The sequence below is a fragment of the Helicoverpa zea genome, chromosome 4, assembly GCF_022581195.2.
Source record: "Helicoverpa zea isolate HzStark_Cry1AcR chromosome 4, ilHelZeax1.1, whole genome shotgun sequence".
NCBI classification, from domain to species: Eukaryota; Metazoa; Arthropoda; class Insecta; order Lepidoptera; family Noctuidae; genus Helicoverpa; species Helicoverpa zea.
This window is the reverse complement of record NC_061455.1, coordinates 5,531,710-5,544,667: the sequence shown is the minus strand read 5'-3', so window position 1 is coordinate 5,544,667 and position 12,958 is coordinate 5,531,710. Positions and strand designations below refer to the sequence as shown.

Below are 12,958 nucleotides of genomic sequence, written 5' to 3'. Positions count from 1 at the left end.
ATATTTGAATTCTTGTCCTGTGTGATAATTCATGATAAAATTAAGTTCGAAATGCTAATTTGGATTTTAACGAACTTTGTCTTCGAGGATAATGCAATTTTTCTTTTCGATATGATGAAATTTTATAAAATCATTAAATCACACCTATTTAAAAGATGTATCTTTTTATAATTAATACAATTCATGAAGATTAAGTTTGCATTAGATACGTTATATTATTTTAAATGCAAATGATAAGGAAACTAATTTGGAGTCGCTAGGTAAGATGTTTAAGACATTATTGTCCTCAAGACCGATATTCGACCTCAGCGCCTGTTCTCGAAGGAGAACATCTCACAGTCATCTCTTTTCGGTTTCCCTTACCCTAAAAGTTAGATAGAACGATAGTATCGAAGGGAGATCAGGGGCAGGACCAACATTTACATGCTCTCTGAAGTATGAATGTATTACCACAACTTACGAACTATGGGCTGGTTTATAGGTTCTGAGATACACACACAATACAGTTACGAAACTTTCGAACCCAAAAATTTACCTCTCCGGTTCCCCGTGCTTGAATGAAAAATAAATAAATACAATACAAATAACTTCCGCTCCGCTCTATTATCTTCTATTATTATCCTTATTTTTTAACAATCTCGGTACTTTTGTTATTTTCTAAAAGTAAAATACTAATGAATAATGAAGGCTCTTTTGTATTGATACACAACACAACCTGCACAACATATACCGTTAACGTGTCTACTCATAACGGTATCACTCAAGGTCGACTATTTGGCCCATTACGTTTTTGTGATGACCTACAGTAACAAAAGAAAAACAAGAAGTTCAGTTACTTTGTTCTTTTTTTAAGTACTTATTATATATGTTTTTTGCCTATGATTTCATTCGGTTTATTTTATGAGTATTTTTAAAAAGAGGATTTGGGAAGAAAACTAAGTCATAGTAAGGTTGAATGGTTTATTCGTCAAGTTATTCGGTATGTACATTTTATTTGCCTCTTGCGTCATTGAGTGTGCAAGTACTATCATACAATTCTTTCAAAAATACTTATTAAAATATTTTTTACTTACATATTTCCTTCTCGAGCCCATTTTCTTTTAGCATAAAAAATTAACTTGTTGTTTGTGTTTGTGTTGGTTAAATCTGAGTATTTGGACTTTGTAGACAAAACTTTTATTTTACTAACAAATTGATCTGCTTATTCAGTTATCATTACTTCAGTCAACACGCTTATATTAAAGTAAATACATAAAGCACTGAAAGTTTATGACTGAACCAAACAAACGAACTGAATCGTTTAAAAGTTATATCTGTGTCTGACTAGTGAAATCAAATTAAATGATATGTATATGTCACCGTAAGATTACAAACATCGTTAGATTACAATCTATCTCGAGAGATTGTAAACTGTCGAATTATTGTGAACCGTAACATCTGATTGCAATTTAACGTATTATTTTTCGCTATATTATAATCTATCAATGTAAAGCGGTCAAATTGTCAACTGGCATAGAACGGAATGCATCTTGCGCGCTGATTGGTAGAACGTAATGTGCCCCCGCCGCTCCGGCATTCGCCATTTTGTTTGTTTATTTCGTTTGTTGTCGGTTGTGTAAACAACAACTGTGTTTTCGTGATTATAAATTGATTTCCTGTTGAAAATAACTTATATCTTTAGATTTAGTTATATAAAAGTGTTGAGGATGTAAAATTTATCTGTGATTAACCAAAGAAAAGCAGTTTGAACGATAAACCAACAAATTAGTGTTAGTTTCCGAACATAACCTAAATTACATTAATTTCTCGTGTTTTAATATTTGTATATGCACGGCTGGTCGTGATTGGTCGATCTTACAAAAAGACTGACCAATCAGGGAGAGCTTTCGGACAGTTGACAATTTGACAATTTCTCATCGATAGATTATAATATAGCGAAAAATAATGCGTTAAATTGCAATCAGATGTTACGGTTCACAATAATTCAACAGTTTACAATCTCTCGAGATAGATTGTAATCTAACGATGTTTGTAATCTTACGGTGACATATACAACATGATAAATACATATTTATTGTTTAACATTATTGCATTTGTTACATTTATGACTCATACGCGTTATGGCAAGACTTAAGAAAAAAACATATACGACACGATATAATTATTTGAATTTACATCATGTAACATTAAGTGATTAATATAAATACATTCTAGTACATAAGATATAATATAACGTAACATAGAATTATTTCAACCAAAAAATTAATACAATAAAATCCCTTTGTATTTTTATTAATTCTATGAAAGTAATTTACTTATTTACAATTAAAATAGCCTTACTAATATTATTTGACGTTAAATACCAAATTATAATATAACCAAAATCAAATAAAAATACATAATGAGCTAAAATGCAACTACAGTTTAAATGTATTTATCTAAAATTTCAAGGTATACACCTGTATTGAAAATGAAAATCAAATGCACGTGTCAATTTTATCAATAATCCATGAAATTAATGCTTACCAATAACTGCTATCATGATTAGAGGTGTCGAAAGCTTCCGATAGATCCATCATAAGCGGTCCGGTTGAATCAAGCCTTTAAAACCTTTTTTAGGATTATATGTTTTAAATTTGTTTTATAACCACTAATAGTTTCATTTATGCAGTGGTTTTTATGTTTTAGAAATAATATTTTGGGTTGATTCTACCATTTATGTGGTGATAGTGTGAAAAATTAAACAAATGTCTTGTTCGATAAAATTATAAAATATATTTGGTAATACGTATTCTCTCTGGTAATAAATTGTAGCTTAAATGTACAATATTTACATTGGAATGTCTAATATACTTAAAATTATAAGATGTACAATCTACTTTGTATCTCAGAAGACTACATTTATTCTTCAAGCTTAGCAAAACTCTACAAATCAATATAATATCAGTATTTCTATTACAATATTCCCGTACAATTACATAAGGTACTTTATAAAATTGGAGCACTTTTCACAATATCAAATACTTGTGTTTCTCAGTTTCATATTTACCGAAGAAACTCGTTTGGTTACGATATCATAAAATAATGCAGACGTGATACACATCGCTTACTCTACAGTTTGCGACCACGAACAGACTAGTTGTATTGTCATAAAAAAACGAGATTTCCACATCTCGTCGCACTACACTTACCTTATTAAATCACCATTTGTTCTTTAATCTAATTTTTAGTATTAGAAAGGCTAGTATACTAACGATAGAACCTATGCTAAGTAAGGCTACGATAAGCATGGAGAACTTCTCACCTAAGACGAAGGTGTCCATAAGGAATTGAGTGGGGTACGTGTAGTGACAGTAGAGTTCCGAGCAGACGAGGTTGGGCCGATCCATGCCGTAGATGGACAGGACCAGCCCGACTAACCCGTGCTTGAGGAATGAAGCTTGGAATAACCAGCGCACGAAGAACGGTGCGTCGCAGTAGCGGAGGAAGAAACCGGAGAATATGGTAAACGGCATTATGAAGAATGGACCGAATACTACTCCGTTCTGTAATGAGGAAATTCTTTGTTATAATACACGTTGTGAAAGCAACATATTAAGTAAGTATACGACTACCTAAATTAAATATTTTGGGTTTTTTCTTCTTTTATGATCAGAGAATCGTATGCAAGTTATTTAAATTTAGCGAATTCTTAAATCCTGAACAATAGCATCAAAAATAAATCTGTATAGACGAATTATATCTTCAATCCTACTAAAATCATTATAGATTGTTGTTGAAAATCGTGTAGATACTTAGAGTTTAGAATCAAAGTATAACTACAACACACTAACTCAATATAGTAACAAAACCAATTGAACTAACCTTAACATTAAACAAGGATCCAACAAGGAGTCCTTTGACCAACGCCACGTAAGAGACCAACAGCAGCACACAGCAGAAGCCAGCGAATCTGCGGATATCAGTGGGCTGGCCCGTCAGCCAGTACGTGATGATGGCGTAGGAGAGAGTGCAGACAGTCTGGGTGGGTAGCGTCGATACGATGGTCGACATGTAGTAGGCGCCCGCGGTGTACCATCTGTTGAAGTGCTCCCGTCGGATCAGGGGTATTTCTTCGGGGACTGTGAACAAAAATATATATGATTGGTGGTTTTTGCCAAACTTTGTGTCGTATAAGCCATTTTTTGATGTTTGGGAAAGAATGTGTGGAGGAATACGTTCCATTTGGTTGCAATTTAGTTGCAAATCGTCATTCTTCAGACTTGGCGAGAATAGTGGTTTTAGGGATGAAGTAAATAACATAAATTCAAGACAGTCTTATCTTATGAAAAATCAATCTCATAAAGAGTGCGATGGGTAATTCATTTATCTATTCCAAAGTGAAGACAATTTTTTTTGTCAAATGATGACATGAATAAGAAGGGAGTGAATTTTAGTATGACGGCTGACTGAGAAGAAAGCGGAAAACATATTACGCCGATCCCAAATAACTTGGAAACAGGCAGAAAGAACAAGAGCTACTAATATTATTCTAAAATTTTAAAAGTCAATTACATTTAGTTAACAAAGAAAAGCTCTCTTTAATGAGGACATACTCTCAAGTCTATTTTAGAATCATTACAAACGAAGTAGTAATTTGATGCGCTCTGCTAATTTCAGAACATTGTATATAAACACTACAACATGAACGTGTGAATCGAATCTTAATTATTCAGTTATATATGTATATGTAGCTTCCGTTGGTTGACCTAATTACGTGCTCTGAGTCAGATATGATTGGCAATACTTTGTCGTTTCAAGTTCATTGTAAATTGCCGTTTACTCGTGCATGCAACCTTTTCGCATACTTGTTAGTGGTTGACTCATAAGGGCAGCTATTCTTCTAGGTATTTTCATAAAGCAATATTTCGTCTTTAATGTTATGGATGCATGCTGTTTCTGTACTTCTAATGTCTATCTTAGAGGCTAAATTACCAGGTCAGTTAGCTTCACTATCCGGGGCTGCGGGATTGTCCGAAACAGCTACCGTGGCCCTCGTACATAAAGGGCTTAAGAAGGAATATGGTGGGTTTTAGTGAGTAAGAGAGTACCTTTATGCTGCACCCACAGCGAGAGGAATCATTTGTTGATTTCTCACCAAAAAACTTCTTCAATTCAGGGGAGATTTTGTTAGTCTAGTACTTATTGCCTAAATGTCACCGGTATGTTATTAGATACTCACAGCTTATAGTAACAGCACTGAAGGCGGTGAACATGAGGAACATGAGGCTGAAGTACAGGTAGTTGTAGTTAGTCCGCACGTAGGCCGCGTCCTCGCCGACGTTGTAGAACAGAAAGCCGAGGAACAACGCCATGGCGCAGTGGATGCCCGTCGTCATTAACGTGAACGATGGGTTTCTCCATAATGACTGCAAAATTATAATTAAGGCTCTCAATGGTTTTTTACTTAACTTTTGTCCACAACATACAAATGGAATTAAAGAAAGAAGAAAGTTTGCTTCTATGAGTCTACGGATACGGATTTTCTGGGGATTGGGCTATATAATTAGAATAATTTAGTGGCCTTAAACGGTGTATTAAATAGTTTGCAGAGTTCAAAAATAATTTAATTAGGAATTTTGAGTTTATTAGGTACTGCATTCCAAATTGTAGCACATCAGTTGATAAAATGCTTCCAAGCTGATCTGTTCTTACCCGTTAATTTCACGGCAGAGCTTTCACATGAAATGACAGACATTATCGTAACCCAAGCAAGAACTTCAAATAATTACATTAACAGTACTCGAGCAATCATTCAATCGTAAGCTCGTTTTTTTCTTAACTTAATGACATGTTTGGATCTGGTGTGGTGGAATTCAGAGATTATATTTCGATTTTTTTGTAAGACTAAATAAAAACATTGTATCGAAAATAAATTACAGTATTTTACCAGTAGTGATCTGCGAGTGAGGGTGATGAATTGTTTCCATGGTGACGTGGAGTAGGTACTCTTAAGTGCTAATAGTATTTTACTCGTTGGGTCCTCTTTTGGGGCAGGTAGCGTCGTCAGACAAACCTCTTCATACACAGCGGCATTTAGATTAGATTTTTCTGGAAGGAAAAAAGAAACAGAAAATTAATTTTGTGGACTTATAAATGTAGTTAAATTGAGGCACTTCAACTAATAGATAGTCAAATTGAGATACATTGCTTCAAATAATAGATAGTCAAATTGAGATATATTGCTTCAACAAATAGATAGGAATGTTGACGACAATCGTCAATGTACAGAAGCTGTTAAAATACCAGATGATAAAAACACGCATGATATTTTCCTTATTATGATTAGTTTGTCGACCCCTACAGATGACGAGCAAAGAGTTATTTAATAAACACCCGCTGCTTCAAATGTGAATGATGATGACAGCTGTATTTTAAGTAATAAACGAAAATACATACGTGTGCAGAAGTTTACTTTAATTAGCTTAATTAATATTTATAAAGCGGATAACTGAGTGTTAGTCAGTTCAAGGATTCAACACGGCTTGCATGTAATGTATTATCATAGAAGTACTAACAGCAGTAATATCTACTGAATTAACTATTCTAATAAAGAAATACGTACCTATTATTTTACTATCAGTCTCATGAGATACGTTTGTGATCCATCTTTTATTCTTTCCATTTTCCGAGTTCTCGACCAGTTTGCTCGCATTATCCACACATATTTCGATTACTGAAAAGATAGAAATTTTTTTTGTAAAAGTTGTAAAATGATTTACTATATAGGTACTGAAACTGGAAATAAATGGCTAAATAATAGGAAATCTTCGTTTCTAAGTTTTTCAGTGTCTACGGATTTGGCGTTAAAAGGAGTAAAAGGTAAAATGATTTGTATGTGGATAACTGTTAAAGTATCAGAAAATTAAATTATGCAAAATAAACCCGAGTACGTTGTTAAATATAAAAATGAAACCACTTAATAGTTTCCTTGCAGACTTTTAATTAATCATTTACATTATAAGTACTATGCAGCTAAAATTGTAAGATGTTTAATTTTCAAAATAAGTCATTTATTACATTTATAGAATGCACAGCTCAAACATGTGACCGGTTTCAAAGCAGGAACTATTACGAACAAATTGATCGTCATCGTTATATCAAAAATGTCAGATAGGCAGTCGCTTCTTGTAAAGCACTGGTACTCAGCTGAATCCGGATAGACTGGAAGCCGACCCCAACATGATTGGGAAAAAGGCTCGGAGGATGTTATATCAAAAATGTTGATAACCAAATGTTTGAAGTTAGAATTACCTACTTCAAACTGGCTGTGACCCACGGTTTCAACAAAGCCCGAAGGAACTACTTCCCGAATCTAGATTTATCGAATCAATGGTTCTGTCGTGAAAGCTCAGCAGACAGACGAAGTTACTATCGCATTTATTAGCAAGAGGAAATCCGTAAAACTGTTCCACATCATTTTATGTGAAATGTGAAGTTAGAATTAGGTTCGGTAGAAATACTTACAGAAATCAACAGGGTTGTGGTAAGGCGGGCACATCAAGTCCATTTGCTCTAAATACGGCAGGAGTTGCGGCACGGACCCGACGTATGCGCAGCGTCCCCCCACCACGGCATACAGCCGGTCCACCATGTGCAAGAGTGCGGCGGACGGCTGGTGCATAGTCACCACCACCGTCCGCCCTTGCCGCGCTAAAAGGTGAAGTAAATATACTATTTGCTTCGATATTGAACTATCCAGCCCACTGGAAAGAAGATATAATTACGTTCAAATGTTTGAACTTTTTTTGTCGCATCAGTACATTTTCATTTTGATGATTTTTCATTTGTGGTATACAACGGTTACATTTGACTGTTGTTACTAATAGTTGGTACTTGGAAACTTTGACTACCAGTTTTTATTACCAAGGGATAAAGAGGTAACTGTGTTGATGAGGTCAGGTAGGCAAATGCCCCAAATAAGTCACAGTTAATCAGGTGCATTCATTATAATATTACATTGGAATCTGAAGCCAATTACATTGGGAATCGGCTTGTCTTGATTTGGAAGAAAATTATATTCTGAGATCTTCATTTACAAAATGGACTTAAGAATGCCTAAGCAATGAGTTTACCTAAAAGTTAAAATAGTGTTAAACACCCAATTTATGGACATTTTCCTCCAATAAGCCACAATCAAAAGAAATTAAGTGACTTGTGTTTACCGGATTTGGCAAACCTTACATTGTAATTATCAACAGATATGATTTAGATATAATACATATAAATGCCGTATAATGGATTAAATTACAATGTTTTAGTGTCACCTCATTATCTAGATATGTTATCGTGCAAATATCGACAGATAAATACTTCTGGCACGGAAACATGAGGTTATATAATTAGGAATGTATTTTAGACTTTATTGTTTTCGGAAAGACACGCAGCTACGTCAATTTTGTGTCTAAATGTATGTGTTTTATCTAAACTAAATTAAACACTTAGACTAACAATAAAATATGAAATGCCAGTGTTCATTGTTTTCATTCAGGGTTCATTGAATTTAATACAATTTACAACAATTGAGCTCGCACAAAGTTGATAGCTACTGAACTGTAAGCTGAGTCATTGTACATCATACTTATTTACATCGAGATACTGAACCAGCACCGAGCTCTATATAAAATTTTTAATTAAATACAGTATCTAAAAAGCATGTGCTCATATCTAGAATATTTAATTCCTCGACTAATCCTTCTGATTTGTTGTTGATAACGATGTTGTAGTATGCGAGTGGCACTTTCAGATATTTCATGCGACTGTAACGTGTTGTTCAGTAGTTGATAGCAGTCAGTTATAAATAGTGACAGGATGCCGTCCTATTGTTGGTTGTTCATCAATCATAAAAATAACTTTATTGCAATTAATTAGAGCCAAACTGCCCCCGTAGTCTTAAACAAGATTTCACCAATATTTTCGAGTTATATGAGTTGCGTGGGCTAATTTTTATATTTCATAACCCGTTACACTCCTTAGTCACCTATTACCTTTTAAAAAGGAAGTAGTGGGTGAGTTTTATTCGTTATCAAGGCGAACGTAAAAGAAAGACCACCTGAATTTTATCAGTACCAGATTAACAAGGTTTTATAGGTACTATTTAGTGTTCTATGTTTTTAATGTAGACTACATGTTTACCTGGTAGGTTCATCTAAAAACATGACCGGAGGGTCACTGATTAATTCTAGACCTATAGCTAGCCTTTTCTTCTGGCCACCAGACAAATTGCCAGCTCTCGTGTGTCGTGCTGCACTTAAACCAAGAGATGTGATTATTTCTTCTACCTGGAAAGAAAACATCATTAGCTTTAATATTTATTTATTAGCCAATCATTGTTAAGGATATTCAAGGGAGAAGTACATATTTTTCTTTAAAATACCTACATAATAATATAAGGCAAAGGAGAGAATTTTCAGACATGTTTGAATCTTGTATTGTATTGGTAGGTGGTATCAAAAACGTGGCCTTATCGTAAATAAATCAGAATCTTAGATGTAGACAATGTAATTATCGTCAGTTGATCCAACCAGTGCCGAACAGATTTTTGTGAAAGCTATCGCTATCGGCTTCTTATAAAGATAAATTAACAGTATCAAAGTTGTTAAAAATGGTCTCACTTTTTTGTATCTTTATCTTGAAACCAATTGGGGACTGGATTGCATTGTGCAACGACAATCGTATCATGGGAGAGAGCAAAATGTAGGAAAACGTTTATCGTTCCTTAAAGGAACACTTCTTTTTAATAATTTGAGAAACAAAGATTAGTTTATTTTTATATTGTCAAATTCCGTTTTGTGTGTTTTGTATGTTGTAACAGCGTGGTCCTTGTAATTGCTTAGCTGCTAACATTCACAGCTGATATGTTGAAGTCGAAAATTTTCTATTCGACCTTTAAAGATAGGAAGCGTGATTGAATTAATTTAGATAAAACTAAAAACATATCCATTGTAGTAATTATTACCTTCTGCCAGTAGTTTCACCCGCTTCTCGGGAGAACTTCTTCCCAAATCGAGATAAAAGCAGCCTATATGTTATTCTGATATATAAGGCAAGTATCACAGAAAAGTTTAATCAAAATCCTTGCGATAGTTTTTGCATGAAGAAGGAACAAACACACATTACATTACATTCAAAGTGTATAATATTAGTAGGATGTAAGTATTAGTATTAGGAAAACTTACCCGTCGTTTTTTTTGTTGTTTACTAATATGATTTCCTAATTTGAGATCAGCGGCTATGTGAAGTGATTCTTGAATTGTGAGCATGTCTTGCACCCTGTCGTCTTGTAAAATGTAACATGATCGTCTTCTGAACATTTTCTCATTGCGCACGCGTCCATTGACGTAGATATTGCCACTTGTCGGTTTTCTGAAATGGAAATAATATGGAAATTACACAAAAGGAAGTTTAATACGTCGCGTCAAGTCTCGAAGTTAAAAAAAAAATATTTTTAATTCTGACTTGTTCAACTTAACAAAGAGCACTTAGATATAACTTCATATATTTACTACTGGATAATTATATTATTTTGATAAAAATGAATAAATAAATTATTAAAAACTCTTTATTTTGTGATGGGTTACATTTTAAAAGATAAAATACCTAATTTAATTAAGATATTAAAGTTGTATGTCTTTAAACACTCTGTGGGGTCAAACCGGTTGGAGGCTTAACTTTTTCAAGACAAGTTTTTGTGATTAAGATTTTTATCATTTACAGCTGGTTATCAAAATTCATCAACAGCAACAGACCAATATAGACCATGAATCATGATTTACGTTGTTAGTGATAGTCTAATCTAATCAATTTATCTTTTTTAACAGTTGGGTAAGGTCTCATCGACCCTGCAACATACGTATCTACCTTCAACGGTTAACCTATGAACATACGTGGTACCGATTAATCAGTTTACCAATTGTTTTATCGTACGACAGACTTGGAAATATTTTATCTATTGTTACCTACGCACCTATCTATAGATTTGGGCTTTATATTCTATCAGGCAGGTGGAAGGATTTTATTTAATCTTATTACAGCGATAGGATCAAAGTAAGAGTTTTATAGAGAAGTATGTAGAGTTGCTAATGCAAAATGAGTCAGTGGGAAATTGCCACTAGCCTTAGCTGTTTCAACTAGTAGATAATAAATGAATGGAGAAAACTGATGAAGTTTCAGGCGATTTATCATTTAGTTGGAGAGAGAGCCAAACGTCCCAGGCATTTCATTCGGTTTTAAACTAAAAATGGGTAAAACATTGCCATTTCTCCTGTCTTAGGGCCTGAAGGAAGTATGTATAAAGTGACATCCTCAATAAGCTAAGTGCCATGTTGTAAGTAACAACGTTATTTGGTCGTAAGTACACGCGGTGGCTTGTCATCTCCTACGCTTTGAGTCACCGCTCAATGTAACAATTTGGAGCATGAGGAAGTATCCATTAATTGTCCCCGTAGATTCGTTTCCTTTGTGTAAGTATGTGAAGAATGTCTTATTGGTATTTACCTGTGTATTTGTTTTAAAGTAATGCTTATTTATACGTTGTTATATTTATGAAGTGAGACAGATTAATTGTTTACTTAGAGAAAATATTGTTATTTTCCTAACTATTTAGTATGATTGTAGTTAAAGTACCTGAATGTAGAAGATACCATGCTTTTTCTAAAAAGCTATGTGTAGAATAATTCCTAGCTATTATAAACAACATTTTATGTAACCGACTTTCGTGAATGGTGCCATTAAATGTTTACCAGTCAACGACATTAATACGTGCCTGACCTTTTATAAAAGTTGTCCAAGTATAAAACCGATTTAATAAATAATTGGTCATAATAGAAAAACCGCCCGAGATGGTTTTGTTTGAATTATTATTTGCTTTGGATATCTAGCGAAAGCGGATAGTTAACTACATATAAACAATAAAGAAAAAGAGTTACCGGAAACCGTAATGGCATAACAAATAAAAGGGTAAACATTCTTTACAGGTAATCATTTAGATGAACTTTACATTTGTAATAATATACAGGTATTTATATTATTCACACAGAATTAATTAACGGTGATGTGCTTAGTTACATACATAACTTTTCCACATTCCAGCTCACAATAAAAATGACATGTACTTTTAAGATTCCAGATTTATAAACTTAATTGACTATATTTCAATTAATTAAGCCATGTTTTGAGGTTCAGGTGATTAAACGGAGAAAAATACATTAATTTTGGAAGCAAAATATTCACTCAAGATAGATATAATTTTTGTTCCATCTTTGGAATTAAAAAGAGTGAAATATTTTTATCGTATAAATCATGAACTAATCCTGCCATAAATTATAAAGAAAAAGGCAAAGTAAGCAATCTGACGAATCCTTTGTTATCTTTACAATGAAGATAATACAGCCAGTTTTTACACCAAGCTAAAAAAATATATATGAAAGTTAGACTAAGTTATATGTATCTTTATAAGGTTTACTTTTGATAAGGTATCTACTGTTTTTATATTGTTTATACAACTGGACCAAAAAGATAATTGACTAAAAACGTCATTTATAAAAGATGGGGTCATGTTCAATTGATGAAATAATAAATATTTGAAAAGAAGGAGTGCATACAAAAGTAGTTTAATGAAAACCAAAAATCTGCTGTTATATATTTATATAATTAATTTTACCATCATAAGGTCACGAGAAATTCTTGATAGTTTGGACAAAGAAGAGCTTATTGATGCCAATTCATTATGAGGGCCTACTCTGACGCATTAGATAACGAACATCTACATAATTTAGTGATAAATGATTAACACTGGTAATTAAACACTGTTGCTGTGTAATGATAAGAAGGACACATTACTGGATAATTAAGAACAACCTTTTAAATTACCTTTGTTTTTATTCTAGTTGCCGTAAATATTTGCGAAAAAATAAAGTCT

The 12,958-nt window shown here is 33.4% G+C and overlaps 1 protein-coding gene across 3 annotated transcripts in view; it reads right to left on the bottom strand.

Moving 5' to 3' along the window:
- Nucleotides 1–946: 946 nt before the first annotated feature.
- Nucleotides 947–12,958, bottom strand: part of LOC124629540 (ATP-binding cassette subfamily G member 4-like) — a 32,051-nt gene continuing 20,039 nt past the window's right edge. For all 3 annotated transcript variants that reach the window (XM_047162965.1, XM_047162964.1, XM_047162966.1), the window contains 8 exons: nt 10,218–10,404; nt 9,175–9,320; nt 7,507–7,745; nt 6,605–6,715; nt 5,930–6,090; nt 5,222–5,408; nt 3,865–4,121; nt 947–3,545 (listed from right to left, as the gene is read on the bottom strand). In XM_047162965.1, coding sequence (XP_047018921.1) covers nt 3,201–3,545; nt 3,865–4,121; nt 5,222–5,408; nt 5,930–6,090; nt 6,605–6,715; nt 7,507–7,745; nt 9,175–9,320; nt 10,218–10,404 — 1,633 coding nt within the window. In that variant the 3' untranslated portion in view covers nt 947–3,200. The remainder of the gene's footprint in view (nt 3,546–3,864; nt 4,122–5,221; nt 5,409–5,929; nt 6,091–6,604; nt 6,716–7,506; nt 7,746–9,174; nt 9,321–10,217; nt 10,405–12,958) is intronic.